Genomic DNA, 21630 nt, shown 5'->3' on the forward strand with positions numbered 1-21630 from the left:
TTTAACCAGGCCAAGTGCTGGGTCCTGTCCCTGGGTCAGAACAACCCCCTGCAGCTCCAGGCTGGGACAGAGTAGCTGGAAAGCTGCTGAGAGGGAAAGGCCCTGGGGATGCTGATCAGGAGTGACTGAACATGAGCCAAGGTGTGCCCAGGTGGCCAAAAGGCCAAGGACATCCTGAATGGATCAGCAATGGTGTGGCCAGCAGGACCAGGGCAGTGACTGCCCCTCTCTGCTGGGCACTGGGGAGGCCACACACAAATCATGGGCTCAGTTTTGGGCCCCTCACTGCAAGAAAAACCATGAGGTTGCTGGAGTGAGTCCAGAGAAGAGGAACAGAGCTGGAGAAGGATCTGGAGCACAAGTCCTGTGAGGAGCAGTTAAGGGAGCTGGGGGTGTTAAGCCTGGGGAAAAACAGGCTCAAGGGGAACATGACCACTCTCTACAGTCACCTGAAAGGAGGGTGTAGTCAGTCTCTTCTCCCAGGCAGCAAGCAACAGGACAAGAGGAAATGCTCTCAGGTTGTGCCAGTGGAGGCTTAAGTTGAATATTAGGATAAATTTCTTTATGGAAAGGGTTGTCAAGCATTGAAACAGGCTGCCATGGCCTTGGTGCATTGGGGCTATTTAAAAGATATGTATCATCAAACCACAGGATGTTTAGATTGGGAAAGACCTCTAAGGTCATCAAGTCCAATAATTAACCCAACAATGCTAAATTCACCACTGAACCATGTTCCTAAGAACCAGATCTGTACAACCTCTTGAAAACTTTCAGGAATGGTGTAGATGTGGCACTTACAGACACCTAAAAGCCACTACTGCAAAGAACAAGTCACCCAGGCCCCATGGAGGATCAATGTCACCACAGGGAACACACACCAAGCAAGGTGCTCCTGGAAGCACAGGAACTTTGAGCGCTAACAAAAAAACTTTGTGACTAGAAACTATTAAACTAATACAGCAAATACTTATAACAAACCTAGTTGAACAGGCTCTGCTCAGATCTAATATTACTCCATCCTCTGGGCCCTCGTTGGGAACCAGAAAGGACTGTTGAGGTCACTAAGTGCCATGCAGCCACTCACTCATTCTCCCCACAATTTATACACTGGCAATGATGTTCTATGATATGGAATATCCCTTTGAGCAGTTTGGGTCAGCTCGCCTGGCCATGCTCCCTCCTGGTTTCTGGCATACCTGCTCACTGGCAGAGCATGGGAAACTGAACAGTCCTTGAGTTAGGGTAAGCACTGCTGAGCAAAAACTAAAACATCAGTGTGTTATCAACATTATTCTCATACTGAATCCAAATCACTGCACTGAAATACCTACTAGGGAGAAAATGAACTCTATCCCAGCTGAAACTACCACTTATGGTGGTATTCTAGATCCCCTGCTGCATACCAATATCCCCTACATATTGGTATGCCCAATACCCCATCAACCTTCCTGTCTTCTGTTACCAGTCTTTTTATCCCTTCCACTGCCTAACGAGATGGATGTGGAGAGGTTTTTGACAAGAGGATGTAGTGACAGGACAAAGAGTAATGGCTTCAAAGTGAAAGAGGGAGGGTTTGGATATCAGGAAGAAATTCTTTACTGTCAGGATGTGAAGCACAAGCACAGGTTGCCCAGAAAATCTGTGGATACCTCATCACTGGAAATGCTGAAGGCCAGGTTTGATGGGACTTTGAGCAACCTGGTCTAGTGGAAGGTGTCCCTCCCCATGTCAGGGGGTGGAATGAGATGAGCTTAAAGGTCCCTCCCAACCGAAATCATTCTTTGATTCTGTGATGACATCATTTTCCCTGTCAATGGACCATCCCCACAAAAATTCTTTGAGGTTGTTTAGTCTACGACCTTGGGCTTCTCCTTTCCTAAGAGTCTTTCAGGGCAGGAAAGATGGTGTGTGGTAGTGTCACATGTAGAAACCAGTTCTGATTCCATCTCTGCTGGGCTGGGCTGGTTTCACCAAAGCTCATCCTTCACTAACGTGGCAATCAAAGGACAGTTGGTTCAAGATTCCCAAATTTAGAGAGGCAATGGTGATGGTGATGGGAATACAGCAGACAAGGAAACTACATGCAGTGCTATGTCGCAAGTAACATCATCCAGTTTAATTTACTGACTATTCTCTCCCACAACCAAAGCCTCTTGAGCCACACACTTTACTTGAGAGCTGGGCACAGGACCCGTGGGTTTTGTTCTCATCTCCTGTCCCTGTGCACTGCTCCTGATGGGAGCACTGTGCAAACATGCCCTGGCATCAGCAGCACTTTCCATGGGTGCCAGTAATGCCTCTGGCTCTCAGCCTGCCCCAGGGCCCTTCTGAGAAGAGATGGGCACTGCTCTCTCCAGCATCCCCCTGCCCATGTTAGCCACATCCCAGAGCCCTGAGGGGACAAAGCCCCTCACCAGCACTGCTCCCAATCCTTGGCAATGTGGTAGCACAACTGAGGCCATGCATGAGAGGAGCAGCCATTCTGTGACCCACCAGGTCATTTATTCATTCCCTTCAGGGAATGTCATCAGCCACTAAAAGTCCTGTGCACCAAGTACCAAAACAGATTTTTATTTCCTCTCCCTGCCTCAAGGGTGCCTGGCCAGGGTGGTGGTGGCAATGACTGGCACAGAGCCCTCTGCCTGCTGTCTGCTGTAACCCAGCCTGGCACCTCCCACCACAACACACCCCAAGAAAGTGTATTTTTCAAAATACTTCTTTATTTCTCTCAATACCGACATTACAAAAAAAAAAAAAAAAAAAAAAAAAAAAAAAAAAAAATTACAAAAACCCCACTATAAAACATTCAGGTCTCATTGAAACTGAGAAAAACAAATCAGCTTGCATCTGCGTGCTGGCCTGTCTTCTCCTCCACCACATTTCTCCACATTGAACTCCACAGGGACCAGTGGAGGGAACCAGTGTCCTCCCCTCGCTGGCCAAAGCAGGTGATTGATTCAGCAGCGCCTCACAGGTCTCCTCACCCACAGGGTAACTCTGTACAGCTGCACCCCCAGCCCCAAGGGCACAGCCCCCCCACACCAAGGGACCCCCTGCTTCAAGTCAGTAATTTTTTTTTTAAGGAATTTAAAAACAAAACAAAAAAAAATTCCTGGGGCCTCGGGGAATATTTTGGCAGGGGTTTTCTCGGCAGTGCTGAGGTGAAAGAGGGGCTGTACAAATCCAGGTGGAACGTGCCTCCCACTCCACAGCAGCCCTTTCCTGGGAAAAAAAAATGGGCATGAGGCAGAGTGGGCTGAGAAAGGTAAGAAATATAAAAATTCTCCTGATGGAAATCCAAAGGTTTTAAAAAAATACAGTATTTGAAAACGTAGCCACTAAACAGACTGCCTCATGCACCTCCCAGCTCCACCCTGATGTCCAGAAACACCTCCTGAATGAATTGTCCCTGTAGAAAAATAGATACACATGCCTCTCTCTTCTTATTAGAATCCCTAATTTGACCTGAAACACTAGTGAAACCCACAGCTCTGCTCACGCTTGGCTCTGCTTTTGCACCCAGATTAGTGCTACACGCACACACAACCCCACTCCAGGGGTTTGCTGTTCGTGTGGCTGAATCATCCCCCTTTCAAAAAAAAGCCTGGGTGCATCAGGCCAGTATCCCCAATACAGGCAGAGAAAAACCTTTACGAAGTTTATCTAATGAGCTCTATATATATGTATTTAAAAAATAAAAGCAGCAATGCAAACTCAACACATCTGGTAAAAGAAAGCTCCACCCTGGGCTTTCCCCCCTCCTCCTGCTGGCTGGGGCCCTGTGGGCAGGCCAGTGCTGCCCAGGGGCACTGGGGACATCCCCAGGCAGGGGCAGGAGGCTGGATGGACCATCCCCACGTGCTCCGTTGTTTGGCACAGCCGAGGCTCGGTGTAGGCTTGGCACAGGAGAGCGGACCACGGCTGGGCTTGCACCGTGGCCCAGGTGAGAAATTGTCCGGCTACTGGGGGGGCCACCGCAGGCGGGAGTGATGGGCACCACGGTACAGCCGGGACCCCAAACAGCAGCAAGTGTCAAAGAGGGGAAGAGAAAAACCAGCAGCGGGGAGGCCAGATCCTGCGGAGTCCTATTTACACAGCGCCGGACCCCGACAAGCCCAGCTTCTTCTGGGAAGAGTGGCCTGAAAAGCAGGTGACATAAAAAACCCACAACACGATGCACCCCCCCGGGCAAACGGCCCACGGCGCTCGCTCGTGCGAGGCAAAAAAAAATGGACCTCTGGGGAGAAAGAAAAGATCTGGCAGCTGGGAGAGCTGTGGCAGACAGGAGTCTCCCTGTTGTTGGAGTAAAAAACCGACCAAGAAGGATGGATAGGGGGTGAGTCGGATGGGGTTTTTGGGGGAAACAAGTAGTGTGAGGGGTTGGTTTTTTGTTGTTTTTTTTTTTTTTGCATTTAAAAGTGCTGTGGCACCTTGGCTCTGTGCAGGCCAGGTGCTGTGGCACATGCGTTTGGAGTATTGCTGCTTCGGAGGAGAGTCCCTGGGCTCTAGGAGCATGGGAGGTGCTGCTTAAGAATCTGTCTTGTCTGGGGAGCTATTCTGTCTGGGAAGCGGATTTTGAACTCCACGATCAAGTCTCCTCGCTGGCTGGGGGCCTTGGGGAAGGGCAGCCCCTCCCCACGTAGTCTCTTCACTGTCCCTGGCTTGATGATGTCGTTGCAGGGGAGCGGGATCACCCGTCCGTCGATGGTGGGAATGTTCACGGTGCAGCCGCACAAGGCCTGAGGGAACAAGAGGAACAGCCATCAGGCGAGGCTGGCACCCCAAAGCATCCCGACAGCCACACCCTGTCCCCCCACTGGCTGCTCCCCCAGCTGAACCGCCCAGCTCCCTTTGGATGCTGCCCAAGAGCGTTGGGTGATGCTCACCAGCGCGAGCACAGCTCTCTGCTGGCACCAGCCTGGTCCAACCACTGTGAACTGGGCTGCAGTAGCCGTGCAGGAGAGGGGTGCCCCAGGAAAGGGGTGCCCCAGCTCTCATGGGAGGAAGGACTCCCATCTCTTCCCCCTGGGCTGCCCAGAAGGCACCACCACCAAGCACCCAGCCACCCACAGCAACAGCACAGGCTAAATTTAGCCCCTTTCCAGCCTCGTCGCCCAGCCTTGGGCAGCCGAAAATCCAGCTGAGATCATGGGATGCTGCCACAGCCCATCAGCTGTCACCCTCAGAGCACGGCAGCTCTGCCCGCTGCGGGGTTATCTATAGCACAGCCCATGTCCCACGTCCCATCCCCGTCACTGACAGCCCCCACACGGCTGTGCCAGGATGGGACAATGGTGTGGCACTGAGCTTCCCTGGGAGCTGACCTCCTGGGGAGGCTGGTTCCCATCCCCACCCCACTGCATAGCCAGGAGCTGGGGTGGGGGTGCCACCCTGCTGTACCCCAGCCCCCAGCAGCAGCCGCACACCGGCCTGCATTGGCGAGCCACGTGATGTGGGAATGCAGCAAGAAAATCCTTGTGTCCTTAAATAACTCAGACAGCTCTGTCGTACATGTGGGCAGGATCGTCTCCAGGCTTTCAGCAAGGGCTGAGAGGACTGCAGAACGATGCTTCTGGAAGGGGGTGGGGGCTGGGGGCTTGCTGAGCTATAGCCTTGAGCATCCATGTGGGGGCTGGCACGGGTTTGTCCCTCTGCACTGGGTCCCATGGGTCCCAGCCCTCCCAAAACACCCTGCAAAAGGGAGCGGAGAAAGATGCAATTGCAGTTTCTGGGGTAGGTGGGGGAATGTTCTGCATTCCCCTCCCCAGGAAAAGCCTCCAAAGGAAGAGCAGCAACAAGCACCAGAAGAAACATCTCATGCTGGCCATTGGCTCTGAGATGATGGATGGGGTTTCTGAAGCTGAACCAAGGCTTTGAACCAGAGGTTTTGCAGTGGGACCTGTGCCAAAGTTGGTTTGGGGTCTCTGTTGAGTGGAGAACAGGGGAGATGGTCCTGTCTCCTTTGCATGGCTCATCTGCACAGGCCTCCTCCTGGAGAGATGTCCTCCAGGGATTAAGTCTTCAGCCTGCAGGAGGATGCCACCACCAACTCTGTGAGCAGCAGGTGCTTGGCTGATCTTCAGCAGGTTGGGGGGAAAACAAAGGACCATCTCCCCACACCAAGGAGTTTGTGCTGTGCATTCAGGCAAGGATGCCAAAGCCCTCCTGCTCGCTGGTGCCCAGCACAGAGTGCTAAGAAAGGACACCTCCAGCTACAAAACAGAAAGGAGAACAAGAACTCCCTGTGCGAACACGTGGATGGGGAAAGCAGGCAGAGATGTGAGCAGAAGCGGGCGGTAACAGCGAAGGCAGACAGGATCTTAATGTTTCCTTCCCAGAGCCAAGACGCAAGAATCCGAGGCGATCGCTCCTCCGCCGTATGTCCCTGTTTTTCATTCTTCTTGCTCAACTTTGCTGGCATTTGGGAGAGCGGTTGCTGAAGTAACACCAGTAACCACGGGAGCTACCCCGCATCCTAGAAAGAGGCTTGGTTTATCCCTGGGGATGAAATCACCCTGGGTTTGAGCGCTGTGCTGTGCAAGCAGAGCTTTATCTAGGTCACTGCTGGGTCCTCCTCCACCCGCAGCGAAGCCGCCGGGACAGGCGTCGCCACCGGCCGCGTCCCGGCTGGGACGAGCCGAGCACGGATGCTTCGAGGAAGGTGACGCCAGGTAAAAAGGATGCAAAGCGGGATGGTGCCGAGGGCAGGCATTAGGCAGCAGCCAGGGGGAGCACGACGCCCTGCCGGCAGCGCTGCCTCCCGGCAGAGGCAGCTGCTGGTGGAGCTGCGTGTCTCCTCCCCCCCGCGGCTCCCCGATCTGGCACACGCCTCTGATTTTAGGAAGGAAGACAACGAATCCCTGGAAAAGCTACTCCTACATCTGTGATTCTGCAGCAGACAGGTGGCAAAAAGCCCGCAGTGTCCTGGCCAAACACGCAGCAGGACTTGGGATTTGAGGGCTGAGAGGGCTCTATAGCACCCATCACCTGCCAGCTTTCCTGATGGCACTAAGTTCTCTCATGGCAGTGGCAGAGACTAAAACTTGGGCTAGAAAAGGCTGCCTTGCAAAGCAGAAGGTACAAGGAGAGACCTAAGGCTACAGCCAGAGGCTGAAGAGATGGAAAAATTGTGCTCTGTCACATACTGAGGTGGTAGCATACAGAATTGGAGAGCTCCCACATCTGCTCGTGTTCCAGAGCACTTAACTTCTTTTCCTGGAAGACAAATGCAGCAGAGTTTCACACTGCCCCGGCAAGCAGCATGCTGGGGATGACAGGCAGACCAGCAGCTCCATGAGGATGCCCAGCATGTTGGGCTTGCACTGGGGAAGGTCAGACCAGAAATTCCAGCTGAAAGAGACAAGGAATTTGTCTGGACCATGAATTTTCTGCTTTGTGTCTGCATTGTGCAAACCCACTGCCAGCATGAAGGCCTTGCTCACGGAACTCACAGGTGTCCAACACTTCTAGTTCACCAGTACAAGGAGCTGGAGCCTGTTTCTTCAGTTGTTGCTTAAAAGTCAACTCCAGGCAAGAGTCCTTCCAAGTCCCAGCCTGACCAGGGCACAAAGTTGGGCTAACATGGTTTGGGTATCAGCACAGCCAGGTCAGGGTTAACTTTAGAGATAAGAGCAATGAACAGAAGCAAATATCTGAGATATGGCATGCACAGCTCCATAAATAAGGCAGTCTCTTCCAAGTATTTCTGGATCAGCCAGGAGAAACAGCTACAGTGGGAGTAAACCTCTGTACTTTGCACTGTAAGGGAAACTCTGCTCCTGAGTCTGCAAGTTAAATGGAGCTGAGTTTGCTTCAGGAGTGCCCAGCTCTGCCTCACCTACGTGCTTTTTGCCCCCAGTACACCCGGTCACAGCCCAAGCTGGGACGCAGAGCCATCTCAGAGCTCTCCTGACTTCCTGGCACACTTCACAAGATCACGTTTTCCTGCCTCAGGTCTGGCCCATTGAGCTTATTTCTATTAAACGCATTTGAGAACATAAATCTGCCTTCGGGAAGGAAAAAAAAAATCAGCTCATTAAGAAGACAGACAGCGTCTACCGTCTGAAAGGAACAGCAAATGGCAGCTGCCAAAAATGTCAACGTTAAATGCAGCTGCCAGCTGGGATTTATTAAAAGGTAGCTTTACATCAGCAGTGGCAAACAGCACATCTTGTACTGAGGTAATCTCCTCTTTCCTCTCCCACCTTTGTGCAGATTGCTGGATGATCTGATGTACCCATCCAGCCCAACTGTGACCTCCAGGACTGGCAGCCTGGAAGTACTGAGTTTTACTTATTGCCTGGGTATTTAATTTGTTTGGTTGCTTATCTGGGAAAGCCAGAAACAAAGTACAGCTAAAGCCCTGCTCAGGGAGGGCAAGGGATCACTTTCCTCCACATGATCCTGCTCTCTGCCCGTGGAAGAGGCAACTGGTACAACCCTAGGCAGTAACTAAGCCAGTAGGCTCAGCTACAAGAAAAGCAGGAATCAGGCTGATGCCACCCAACCTGGGTTTTCCCTTCTTCCTACAGAGGATGTGGCCTTTGTTCTACATGTGAATACCCTATGCTAAAATAGAAAAACAAGACATATGGAGAAAGCAGAAAAAGGGTAAATACCACGTGAATCAGCTCAGGAAGTGAGGTGTGTTCAGCAGGGACCGCAGCATCAGTGTCCCACACCCGGCATGGAAGTCAAGCACCTCCAAAGCCAAGACCAAATTGGTTTCTGCAGCTCCTTTCTTGTGACCTACCTGTTTCTTCCTGTCCAAAGCAAAAGGACTAACTCCCATCTTGGCCCCAAATGCCATGAATGAGTGCCACCTCACATGCCATGGGATTTACCACCCCAACTCACCTCTTTAAGACTGATGTTCGCCGTGTAGATCACGTTCGTCCCATCTCTCTTGAAGTGCGAATGAGGCTTGTCCTTGAGGATGAAGACAATATCTGCAGGGATGTTGTCTGGAGTGGCATCCCCTTCTTTGGGGAATGTGATTTTGGTTCCCTCCTTCCAACCCCGTTTGATGACAATGTTTAGGATCTTGTCCTCAGTCCGCATGGTCCGGCCATCAGCGTTGAGCCTTCTGCGAGTGATCTTCATCCTCTTGGTGGATCCGTGGTAGATCTCTTCCAGGGACACCTTGAGCTCATGGATGACAGGCGGGTCCTGGACCTTCCTCCGTGTGTGCAGGGACTCCTGGTGCCGCCGGTGAACCCCATTGATGCCATTGAAGCCAAACCGGCCGAAGGCACTGAAAGGGTCATCGTCATCATCCATATCCATGTCTTCCTGGTCAAAGCCATTGAACATCCGGGAGCGGCTGCTGGCAAAGAAGATGTCGAAAGGGTTGGAGCCTCCAAAGAAGGAGGCAAAGGTGGCATGAGGGTCTCCATGGAAGGTGTAGTGGAAGGTGTTCCCTGAGCCACCTGAAGAGCCACCTCCAGTTTTGAGACCTGGAAGAGAAGGGGGAAGAGGAGAGATGAAAGCTGTCTGTAGGGGAATGCTCTGCAAGGACTGCACTGCCCAGGTGGGAGAATGGACTCTGCCACCTCCAGGGAGTTCTTCCACCCTCTCCTGAGTGTGCAGATCACCCCTCTGGCAAAACCACCGTGAAGGCACCATCTCTACCCATGACACACAATCCTACTCTTACACACTGCAAGCTTAGAATCCATTCAGGTTTTGCTCCCTTTATCCCTACTGAAGGATCTCTTTGATTTTCTCCACCCAATTCACCTAATTTTAATTTAAAACATACCCTGATTAGCCCATCTCCGTTTTTTCCCATGAGCAGGCTCCTTCCTGCCCCAATAGCCTTGTCTCTGAGACTGGATATTAGGAAAAAATTCTTCACAGAAAATTTAGCCAGGCTTTGGAACAGGCTGCCCAGGGAAGAGATGGAGTCACCATTCTTGAAGTGTTAAAAAGATGTGTGGATGTGGCACTTAGGGACACAGGTCAGTGGTGAACATGGCAGTACTTCATTAAATTATCTTAGAGATCTTCTCCACTCTCAGTGATTCTACAGGCAGGTGGAGGTGAGCAGACCTCTAGGTCAGCATGCAGCTCCCTGCACATTGGCTGTATAAAATGCCAGATAAGCTCCAGGTCTGGATCATTTGGCAACATTTCCCATGGGAACTCCCCTGCCAGGTCCCAGGCTGAGCCTGATGTCACTGCAACTCATTCCCAGTCCCAAGGAGTCAAGGCACATGACAAGTGCCCCTCAAAGAGGTCACACATGCTCTGCAAGGCTATTTTTGACCAGGAGGGCTGGGAAGGGTTAAGCCAAGCCTAGCTCAGGGACTATTTTCAGGCCACACCAGTGACAGTGAAGGACTATTTCTGACAGGCTGTCCTTTGTCCCAACCCCCCACAGCCCTTCCACAGCAGGACAAGTTTGGGAGGGTCTCTTCTGAGTGCTGAAATCAGTATTCTGGGTGGGCTTCCTGTTTCACCTTGCCAACACAGCATGTGGAACCCTGAAATTCCTCAAGATGCTGATCTTCATTCCCCAAAAAAAACGGGAAACAAAAGGGGTGGGGAAGGTCATGGAACATGAGAGGTTCAACACTGATGGGACATGGGGAAAGATGTAACTTGACGGGGCAGTGAGAGGCCTCTTACCCTCTTCCTTAACTCACTCTTATTTTAGATGCCTGCAGGCAACAGGGATTTTGCCAAATCCCCAGTGAGCTCCATTCCTAATAGACTGTACAGCCAGGAGGTTTCACCTTTAATCCCATGACGCCAGCCTGAGAGGTGTCTGATTTCATTGAGGCCTCCCGGGAAAAGCTGGTTTCCCACTTGAGAGAGTCTCTTCTTATTTTACAGGGCAGCAAATCACTGTTGCCCGGTGCATCCATCATAGTCCTGACATAACTAGCAGGTCAACAATTAACCTACTGCTGCTTAATCCTGCCAGTGGCTTGTGAGGGGATGCACCTGCCTGAGAGAGGAGCTGCCTCTTCCACCCTGCAGCCTGCTCCTGCCAGACCTTCTGCTCTTTTAAGCACCCAAGTCCTGGGCTGATTAATGCAGATGCTATTCGGCACTCTCCTCGAATGGGGCTGCACTCTTCCATCATCGACTAATAAGGCCGCCTGCGTTGGAGCAGCTCTCCTCCTCCTCCTCCTCCTCCATGCCAACCACCAGACAACAGCAGCCGCTTGGTTTCAAAACAAGGGCCTATTACTTAAATTGGGAAAAGCTTTGAATCCTGTAGGTCAGCCTGTACCAGGGACAACAGTGGGACCAGTGCCCAAGTACAGGGGGAATGAGGGCAGGAGCAGTACGTCTCTGCTGTGTTATTTAGGTCATTTAAAGAGCTGCTAACGAATTACCCCAGGTATGGCCCAGGAGGTGAGTTCCTTTCATTTCTCAGCTGGCACTCATGGTTTTGGGGCAGAGGGCAGGGGGAGCTCAGCCACCCCAGGATGCAAGGTGACAAATTGCTGGAAAAGTGAAGTAGCCTGGGGAGGAGCGGGATGAGAGGTAATTTCTGACACCTGTGGAGCCTTCACTCTCTCTGATTCTTTCAGAAGCAGGCACAAAACACTGAAACACCTCTCTGTGAAAATCCTCCCCCACCTCTAAAACTTATTTGGACCCCACATCCTGGGCTCCCAGTGGGCAGTGCTCATCCCCTTACCTTCTTCCCCATACTGGTCGTACACGGCTCGTTTCTTGGGGTCACTCAGGACATCATAAGCCTCTGCAATCTCCTTGAACTTCTCCTCAGCATTGGGGTCTTTATTTTTGTCAGGGTGATATTTCAGGGCCATTTTCCGATAGGCTTTCTTGATTTCATCTTCGTTGGCGCCGCTCTGGATGCCCAAAATCTTGTAATAGTCCTTCCCCATGACGGCGACGCTGCCAGGAGCCGAGTACTTATTCCTGAAAGGAGAAAGACAGCTCTTCGTAAGGTGAATATCACACAGGGGCAGTTGGGGACGGGACTGGCACACACTTATCACGGAGCCGATGCTCCCTGTGTCTCACGGGCCAGCAGCACCAGAGCCAGCTCAAGTCCACGCTTCCCAACAGAGGTCAGAGCCCCGGTGCCAGAATGTGTCCCAGCTCTGGTTTTATCTCGCTGAGCCCCAAGGCTGGGATGGATAGACTCATCTCTGAGGCAGACAGGGAGAGAGAGCTCAAGTCGGGGCACGGTGCTATTATAGGGGCCACGCCACTGCTAACGTCAGGCCAGGACCACGTCCCTGTCCGTCCCCTCTGGCTGAGTCAGGAGGGCTGAGCTATGTCCAAATCTAGCTGCCGGCCTGTGTCCACCCCCTTGCCCAGTTCTCTCCCAGCTGGGGACCTGAGACTCAAGTTGGGGTGATGACAGCAGGTTTTGGAGGCTGAAAGCAGTGGCAGGGACCACACTGTGCCTTCACCTTAAAGGAACTTCAAACATTTTGTTCCTGAAAGCAATTGGCATTCAGCTGGAGATAAGCGCCTCCGGCTGTCAGAGCCATAATTTGTATTTAGCGGAGAGAGAACGGAGCCGTTAGACAGAAACATCTTGTGATGGTGGGAGGGCTTTTTTCTTTTTTCTGTTTTAAAAAAAACCCAACACTTTCTAGCCTGACTTGCACTCCCCGAGAGCCTCCAACTGGATCTTGCAGCAAGCCAGGAACTCGGGGCTCAGTCGCTCCATCGCGCGGGGGCGGAGGCCATGCCCATGCCTATACTAAGGCATGGAAAACCCGGTGGCCGTAATTCATCCCCCAGTCACGCTGCAGTTGCAGCCACCCAGGGAGCAGCTAGGGGACATGGCAGGGCTGCTCCTCCAGGCAAAAGCTAACAAGTCCCACACCTCTCCACAGATGTTTCCCACTGCTCCTCGACCTTTGATTATCTGACAGCAAACACTTGACACTCGTAACCTCAGGGTCTGGCCCCTCACACTTAGGGCTGACCCTGCTTCTCCCTGCTTCTAGCAGACCTGCACCCCCACTTTGCAAATCCTGCCCTGCTACAGTCCAGGTTTCACCTCACCCTTGCTCCAAACACGCTTGAGCCACCTCAACCTACTCTGCCCCTCCAGCAGAGATTTTGGCACGGGGTGTGAGCCTTGGCCCTTTTCTTCACCATCACACAAGCTAGCAGATGGTCTTCCCATCCTTACTCTATCCATGAGTTCCCACTGCAAGTCACAGAGGGACTCCCCCAACCACTACAGCTCAATCAAGGGTGGCTGTGCTCCCCTAGGACCCATGTCTGGGCACTACTCTAAGCACCTGGTAGCCACCCCAAGCATCCAACACTTGCCTTGGGCCATACCTTGGGCAATGACCACCTACAGGAGCTTGGAAATTAGCCCTACGTTTGGCCACCTCCATCCAAACCACCAACTTCTGCTCTTTTTTGCTCCAGCCATGCAGGAGAAGGTTTGCTGTAGATGGGGGGGAAAGGGGGGGGGGGGAGTGGCTTAGGCACCCCTGACAGACACAGTGAGGGGAGATGGGGGCATCTGCAAACATTGTACAGCAGTTCAGGCGACACACAAGAGGTGGGAGGAGGTCCCTGGGGGCTTAAACAGCATCTGACAGCGTCTCCTGTGGCAACTCTCAGATGCCAGCACATTTCTATACCAGCTCCTGCATGCAGAGATGCCAGCAGCACCCAGCCCATGCAGGGGAATGCTCTGCCCCAGTCCACATCCACCTCCTCATTTACCCTCCCTAAGTGGCAGGAAGGATGCAGGAAACCCTGGGGAGAGCAACAGGCAGGAGAACCAAGAGCTATCCTGTCCATTCTCCCCATCAAGGATCACTCCAACACCTTGGTTCTCCACAGCAGCCTCCAGTGGAGGCTGCGACCATTACTGGGGTGACAATTTCTCCTTCCCACAATGAGTGCAAGCCAAGCAGTTTGCTAAAGACAATGCCATCACACCCTACTTCCAGCAATACAGAGCTGACAAACCTTCAACTGTTGCTGCCCAGGGACCAGAGTGTCTGACTCTGACCCCACATAGCTCACCCTGACAGAACCACTGGGACATCCTCACCTGGCCAAAACCCCACAGTGCCTCCCATGAAAACACATCCCATTCTGGCAAAATGCTGCTGCCCCCCACAAGATCTCTGGACTTGCTTACTGAGAGGTCTTTGGCCAGGGGATGCCTGATGACAACCTCTGACCTGACTGAGGACCCCTTCCTCTGGCTGGGCACGAGGAAAGGAATTTCTGTACCGAAATGCATCCCGGTGCTGCGGTTTACCGTGCCGGAGAGGACCAGGTGCTGGCAGGTGACCCGGTGGGTTACGGCACACTCCGAGGCTCAGCTCACATGCACAATGGTGATAAAACACGACTCTGTCCCCGCAGAGCCTCCCTCCTTCCCTCCCACCTCTCTGGGATCAGCTGCGCCTTGCCACCGATCCTCTCCCCCTTCTGCTCAGTCATCCTCTCCTGACTTCCCATTTAACCCCCTCGGGAGCTGTGGGGGATTTCAGGCAAGCAAAGGCATTCCTGTATCGCCCTCACAAACCAGATGCCCCCAGATAAGCCACAGCCACCCTGCCCTGGAGAAAACCACAGGTATTCCCTTGCCCTGTCAAGCTAGCCCAGCCTCCATCCTCCTCTTGCAACCACACCAAAAGAAAAAAAAAAAAATTAAATAAAGAATAAATCTTTGTTCCGGCCCCGCACATGACATCAGCCCGAGCAACCGCTGGGTGAGCGCGCCAGCTGAATAGCGATCGTTTGACATAATCCCTCCGCTCGGCAGTCATCTAAGGGAACAAACCCACCCTGGCAACGGCACAAGGTTTTTTTTGTTCCATCTAGGAGTGCAAGGTCACCGCAGGATGCCAGGGACAGGCGCTGATGGTTTAACGAGGACACAAGGTCGAGAGGCGGAAACCCACTTACCGAAACTTTACGAACACATTCATAGTCCAAGCCGTCATTTTTAAAGGCTCTAGTTTGATTTTAAACATCGCGGCTGTCCGCAGGCGGCGGCAGGTGTTGTGTGCCCGGCCGGGAGGCACTGGAGGACGGGAGGAGGGTGGCGGGGCGAAAGGTGCTGGCTCGTGCCGGGGATGCCGCCGCCGCCGCCAAGGGATGCTCTGCTGGCGAGTCCCCCCCTCCACCTCCTCCGGCACACCCAAAGGGCAGCTCTTCGCCAGCCCGGCAGCCGTGGTTGGCTCTGACCTCGCTCCCAGGATGGCTCCGAAAGGGCTCCTCCGGTCGACACGGTGCCGCCGGGAAGCTGCCGTCCTTTGTGTGCTTCCCAGCCGCGCACGGAGAGACCCTTCAATGGAACCACTCGCCGTGCCGTAATTTTCCTTTTAATTGGTTTCTTGACGCTTTCTTGTTAAACCGACAGATTAAGACACCTCTGCTTAATCCGTTAGCACTCCTCTTCTCCACTGCCTCAAGGCACCCAGCCGCCTGGCACCGTCACGTCCCCCACGCAGCCCCCTCCAAAGAGCGCAGGGAGCGCCGCCAGGAGCCCCCCGGTGTCCCCAGAAACGACTCTGCTGACGCCCAGGGCTGAGCACCCGCCAGGCGAATCGGGTAGGGAGAAAAGTAGGGCGGCGTTGATATGGAAAAAAGTCACGTTAACCAATGTGCACCTCCCCAGCTTTTCCTGTTCGGATGCATGGGGGTCCCTGTGTCCCCCTCACCGGACGCCGGCACCGGTGCCCCGGCAGAAGGGATTTGAGTGCCGCACTCCCGCCCGGTGTCCGGGGCTCCCCGTGGCGGCAGAGCAGCGGGACGGGGACGGTGCGTCCCCCGAGCCCACGGCGCAAAACCTACTTCTGAGAAGTCACCTTCAGGCACGCCAAGGAAAGCTAATGCCACCGCGTCCCCTCGTCTGTCACCGTCACTCGCAGGCCACGGAGAGCATCCTCTCCAGAAGCTCTACAGCGAAACTAGGCAGCCGTACTGGGGATATCACCAGGTAGCTCCTGCATCCCACCCGCGGAAAGCGAACCAGCCAGGCGAGCGACAGCCCCCATCCCGCGGTGTCCCCAGGGGCTGCGGTCCCGCGGGCTCCGAGCCGGGCGGGTTCGGCGGGACGCGGGTGCCGAGGCAGCGCATACCTCTCGGCGCGGCTCCAGAAGAGCAGGATGGCCGGCATGGTAGCGTATCCCGGGTTCAGTCAGGGAGCTGCTGGGGATCTTGTCGCGCCGGGGCAGGAAGAGCCACCCGTGCCCGTGCTGGATGGCAGCCGCAGGCAACCAGGCAGCAATGTCATGACTACCCGCAATGAATCATCCCCTCCCCGAGCCCCCACACGCACCGCCCGCCTCCCCCTCCCCACCGACAGCCCCACTGGGGTGCCGGCACCTGCGTGGGGACGGGGTTAACCCTCCCCTCGCTGCCTCTGCCAGCACAGCCCCCGCTGCCAGCCCCGCCGGCGGCCGCCTCCTGCGTGGGCACAGAGCACGACCCCCGCTCACAATTTCCCCAGAGAGGGTCCCACATCTCCACAGCCACGAAGTGCTCCCTCCTGCGTGGGGATGGTGTCGAGTACCACTTGCCATGCTAAGATCCGACAGGGTCCCCCATTTTCCAGACCTATCTGGTGCAGGCTCTTGGGTGAGATGGGGTCAAGCCCCTCACAGCACCTCCCCAAGTAGGTTCCCCTCTTTCCAGCCACACTCAGCTGCTCACAGTTGTGTGGATAGGGTCAAGCCCCCCATGCTGCCTCCCCGTGTAGGGTACCCCATTTCCAGACTCATCAGGATGCTCACAATGGCATGGGGATAGGGTTAAACCCCCTCACTGCACAGATCACCATCCCATGCCCCCTGCCCAGCCCCACTGTGGGGCTAAGAACTTCATAGGGATGGGATTTATTCCCTTCCCAAGCCCTGACGCTGTCCTTTTTAGGAGCTGTCATGCACACGAGGGTCCACTTAGACGCTGTGCCCCAGTGCACAGACCCACAGGAGCCCGGGGTGTCCCCTTGCCACGATCAAACCCCACTGGGACCCACTGACTACCTCAAAAGGAAAGCGGGTTAACCCTTTCCTCCTGACCAGCCCTCCCAAGAGACACTGTCACCTCGACTGGGGACAGGGGTTAACCCCTTCCATGCTGGTCCCTCTAACCCTGTCACTGTCACCTGGATGGGAGGTTACCAACTTTCTCATCAGCCAGTTCAGCCCCACAGGGATGCACAGGTACCCCCAGTGAGGTGGTGGAGGGGTGTTGACCCATTCCATGCCAAACCACACAGCTCAAACAGAGCATATTATTCCCTCCAAAGTAAAACAGGAGAGAGGGATTAACCCTAACCTCACCACCCTCTCTAGCCCCACAGGGCTGTACCGCAGTCCTATAGCAGGGGGTGTTACCCTCTCTCTCCCTGCCCCACCTGGATGCACTATCTCTGTGCATCTCTGTTATGGGGCAGGGGGGGATTAACCTCTTCCTGACACACTCTTCAGACTCACAAGGACACATGGTCACCAGATGGGGCAGCCCAGTTAACCCTGACCCACAGCCCCACCAAGAAACCCTGGCACCCCACAGAAGCCAGAGACACGAACTCCTTCCTCCCCCACCTTCAGCCCCACAGTCTTCATATCACCCCATGGTGACAGGACACGGTGGCTACCGTCTGTTCCCCACCCACAAAGGGCCAAAGGAGCTAAGCTCCCACACCCAAAGCAAAACCCCGTCACCCCTTGGAGCAGACAGGCTGATGCTGCCAGACCCCGGGGACACCCTGCCGCTCCATAAAGCAGAGGTTTAGGCCCCAACATCAGGACAGACTGTCACCCCACAGGTGCAGCGAGGCAAGCACCCCTTCCCAGCTCTATAGGGACATGCTGTCACCCCATGGACAAAGGGGCCAATCGCCTCCAGCCCTACAGTGACACCCTGTCACTTCTTCGGGCCGAGGGACTGTCCACTTCAGCCCCGCACCGACACCCTGTCACCCCTGCCAGAGGGACTGACCCTCCCCAGCCCCACAGAGATATTCGACCACCCAAGAGTGCACGGAGACTGAGGAGCCCCCAACTTCACTGGCGACAACTTGTCAACGCACAGCGCAGAGGTGACGGTCCACAGCAACACCCTGTCACCCCTCGGGCAGGGGGGCTGACCCCACGGTGACACCCTGTTAACCCCGAGACGGGGCACTGCCCCTCACCCCACAGTGACACGCTGTCCCCCCGAGACGGGGCACTGCCCCTCACCCCACAGTGACACTCTGTTCCCCCCGAGGCACTGCACAAGACCCCGCCGGTCCTACAGGGGCACCCTGCCACCCCCGGGGAGGGGGGGACCGATCTCCGCCCAGCCCCGCGGTGACACCCCCTCGTCACCCCCCGGCGCAGAGTGACGCCCCACCCCTCAGTGACACCCTGTTACCCCCAGGGCGGGGTGACACGGCCCCCGCCACCCCACAGCGGGCCGGGAGCACGGGGACTAATTCCGCCCAGCCCCACGGCAACAACTTGTCACCCCACGGCAGTCCCACAGTGACACCCCCGCAGCGCAGGGGGACCGGCCCCCAGGGCTGCGGTGTCACCGCGCGGGGGCACGGCCGGGGCCGGGGGTCGGTGTGGGGGTGCGGGGGCGCTCGGGGTCCCCCCGGCACTCACCGCTCCCGCTGTCCCGGGGCGCCGCGCGCTCACTGGGCCGCCCCCGCCCCCGCCCCCCGGCCGCCACGTCAGGGGAGTCCCGCCCGCGCGCGCCACGCCTCCGTTGGCCCGGGGGGCTGTCCATCGCCGCGCTGCGTCGCGCTGATTGGCTAATCCTGAAGGAGAGGCGGGGCGAAGGCGGGCCCTCGCTTCTCACCTGCCCGCCTCTCCCCCCCTCGCCTCACAATCGCCGCCTTCCATTGGCCATTTCAAGCCAGCACCGCCCTTTCGGCGCTCTCTGATTGGTCGGGCACTCGCAGGCGGCGGCGGGATCCCCGGGGGGAATCTTCTGGAAAGGCGTGATGTCACCCAGGAGCCGCGCCTCAGGCCGTTGGTGTGCGCGCCCTCCCCCGCCACCCGTAGGTGCGGGGGCTCGGGGAGCGGGGGCAGTGACACCCGGCCGGGGCGGCACGGCGGCCGGGGGCGCTTCTGAGACCGCCGGGGGCACCCAGCGGGCTGGAGGAGCCTGGGGACTACGCAGGCCCGTGCCCCATCCCCCATGGCCTGGCAGCCCCTCAGGACCCCGGCGCAGGCAGGGCTGTCGTGATGCACAATCTCTGAGTGAATGAGGTTGGAGAAGGCCCCTGAGCTCAAATCCGGCCTATGACTGGACACCACCCTTATCAAACAGACCGTGGCACTGTACCAGGAGCATCTTCGGGGATGGTCACTCCACAGCTGCCCTGGGCAGCCCATTCCAGTGCCCCATCACTCCTTCTGTGATGGAATTCTTCCTAATGTCCAGCGCAAACTTCTCCCGGTGCAGGTTGAGACTTTGTCCTCTTGTCCTGTCGCCTTGTCTTGTCCCCTGTTCCCGGGGACCCCCAGCCAGCTACACAGATGTGTCAGGTTATACTGTAGAAAGATGTAAGGCTCCCTTTGAGCCTCCTCCAGCTGAACACTCTGAGCTCCCTCAGCTGCTCCTCATCCGACTCGTGCCCCAGACCCTTCCTTCCCCAGCTCCATCGCCCTTCTCTGCTGAAGGAGGTTCAGGGTCCTGGAAGCCCTTGGCAGGGCTGGGAGGGCTGGATCCAGGGTGGGAACTGTGAGGAGAAGGTGTCTGGAAGGTACTGGTGCAGCGAGGCTGTGCTGTGGGAATGCAGGGCAGTGCAGTCGTCCCAAGAGCCCTGCCTGTCCAAGGTGTGCCCTGCCCCACATCGGGGGACACGTGTCCATGTGGGAATGATGGGGGCAAGAGGGACAGCAAGTCCCTGAGGAGCTTAAAAAAGAACATTGAGGTGCTGGAGTGTGTCCAGGGAAGGGCAATGATGCTGGTGAAAGGTCTCAACCACAAGTCCTATGAGAATTGGCTGAGGGGCCTGGGGCTATTTTGAGAAAATGAGACTCAGGGGGCACCTTATCACTCTGCAACTCCCACACATGAGGTTATAGCCAGATGGGGGTTTGTCTTTTCTCTCAGGCAACCAGGGACTGGAGAAGAGGACAAAACCTCAAGCTGTGCCAGAGGAGGTTTAGGTTGGATGTTAGGAAGCATTTCTTCACAGAAAAGGTGGTTAGACATTGGAATGGACTGCCCATTCATGGACTCCAGGTGGTGGAGTCAACAGCCCTGGAGGTGTTTAAGGAGAGATTGGACGTGGCAATTGGTCCATGGTCTGGGAAGTGTTTGGTCATGGGTTGGACTGGATGAGCTCAAAGGTTTTTCCCAGCCTAATGGTTCTGTGACTCTGTGGGGCACTCTGAGGTGTGTGACAGGGTGATGGGTGAGTGTCCACTCCCCAGGAACAAGGCCATAGCCAGGTCAACACCCAATGTGGTGGGGGCAGGGTCCTTAAGCAACAGAGGGTGGCTGAGACTCTTTAGATGTGTGAGGCTGTGAGGGCTGACATGCTATGCTTTTTCATCATGGAAAAGCCACTGGACTCCAAAGCCCTGGTCCAGTGGGAGGCTTAGTGTCTGTGTTTAAAACATCTGTTCTGACATTGGTGCACTGTAGCTCCACAGCATCTGTGACCAGCTCACAGGGAAACTAGGTGGCTGAGCCACACACACTGCCTGTGCTGTCCCTCTGCAAAGCCCTGTCACAGGTCTCCTTCCTAGGTGGGGGTGTGTTCAGGCTTTTGCCATGTGAATCTCCCTCTTGATCGTTCCAGCACCCCAGCCTGGGTTAGACCAGTAGTGAGATGGCTCCTGGTTGGAGGAGCTACCTGGACCCAGTGACCTGGATTTTGTCCTGCCTGTCTTGGGAAGAAAACCCATCTTTTGATGTTGTCAGGTTAGTGTGGAACATGAGAACAGCATCCTGCCTGCACACCTGTGCATAGACGGAGGGGGGAAGCATCTGGTGCAGGTGCTGCAGCTCGTGGGTGAAGCTGAGCGCTGGTGTGAACGGCTGAGGCTGTCAGGATGTTTGTCCTTTTGTAACCTCTGTGTTCTTCCTTACTGATGGAGTGTTTGAACAGGACGCTTTCTCGTCTCGGCCATCCCTTGTGGGTTGATCACAGCATTGATCTCTCTGTCCTGCGTGGGGTCTTTGCCTCTCTGGAATCCCCTGGTAGGGTGTGAGCAGCCGCCTGGGCTCCTCATTTCCCACCATGGCCTGTCCATGGAGCCCCTCTGAGTTGGGAGAGTCGGAGTTCTCTCCGCTCTGCCCGTGGAGCGGCTGAGTCATCGCGGTACTGAACCAGCACTTACTGTAGCCCATCTGTTTTGCTGTGTGTTGTTCGGTGGCCCCGTCCCCGTGGCGGGGGGGGCTTGTGCTGCGTGTCCCGCGCCGTGCCCATGCTCTGGCCTTGCAAATGCTTTTTGTTCTGGCTTTTCATCGCCGGGAGCATTGGAGGCCCCGGGGTGGGGGAGCTGGTGCTGGCTGTCCCCGTGCTCACAAATGATCTGCTTGGTGTGCAGCCTGCCCGGGGACAAACAAGGGCTCTGGGCCAGGGGCTGGCTGCGGCCCCGCTGGGCAGGAGCGGGGTCAGGGCAGAGCACAGCCTCCCGTCCTGGGGGCAGAGGGTGTTTTAACCAAAACCGCGCCTCCTTCGCAGCCCGTCTCCCT

At 55.5% G+C, this 21630-nt stretch overlaps 1 protein-coding gene across 4 annotated transcripts; it reads right to left on the reverse strand.

Moving 5' to 3' along the window:
- Positions 1-2712: 2712 nt before the first annotated feature.
- DNAJB5 (DnaJ heat shock protein family (Hsp40) member B5) lies at positions 2713-18685 on the reverse strand. 4 transcript variants are annotated; one of them, XM_079330786.1, is made up of 4 exons: positions 18579-18685; positions 11654-11898; positions 8857-9455; positions 2713-4739 (listed from the first exon to the last, which is right to left on the reverse strand). In XM_079330786.1, the coding sequence occupies exons 2-4, from the start codon at positions 11862-11864 to the stop codon at positions 4506-4508; spliced, it is 1044 nt and encodes a 347-aa protein (XP_079186912.1). In that variant the 5' UTR covers positions 11865-11898; positions 18579-18685; the 3' UTR covers positions 2713-4505. The 4 variants fall into 4 exon arrangements, with proteins under 4 accessions (XP_079186912.1, XP_079186910.1, XP_079186913.1 ...); XM_079330784.1 differs by lacking the exon at positions 18579-18685 and adding an exon at positions 16062-16229; XM_079330787.1 differs by lacking the exon at positions 18579-18685 and adding an exon at positions 14884-15456 and having other exon boundaries at positions 2728-4739.
- Between the last annotated feature and the right edge of the window lie 2945 nt (positions 18686-21630).

This window comes from Erithacus rubecula (genome assembly GCF_903797595.1).
Source record: "Erithacus rubecula genome assembly, chromosome: Z".
In the NCBI taxonomy this organism is placed as follows: Eukaryota; Metazoa; Chordata; class Aves; order Passeriformes; family Muscicapidae; genus Erithacus; species Erithacus rubecula.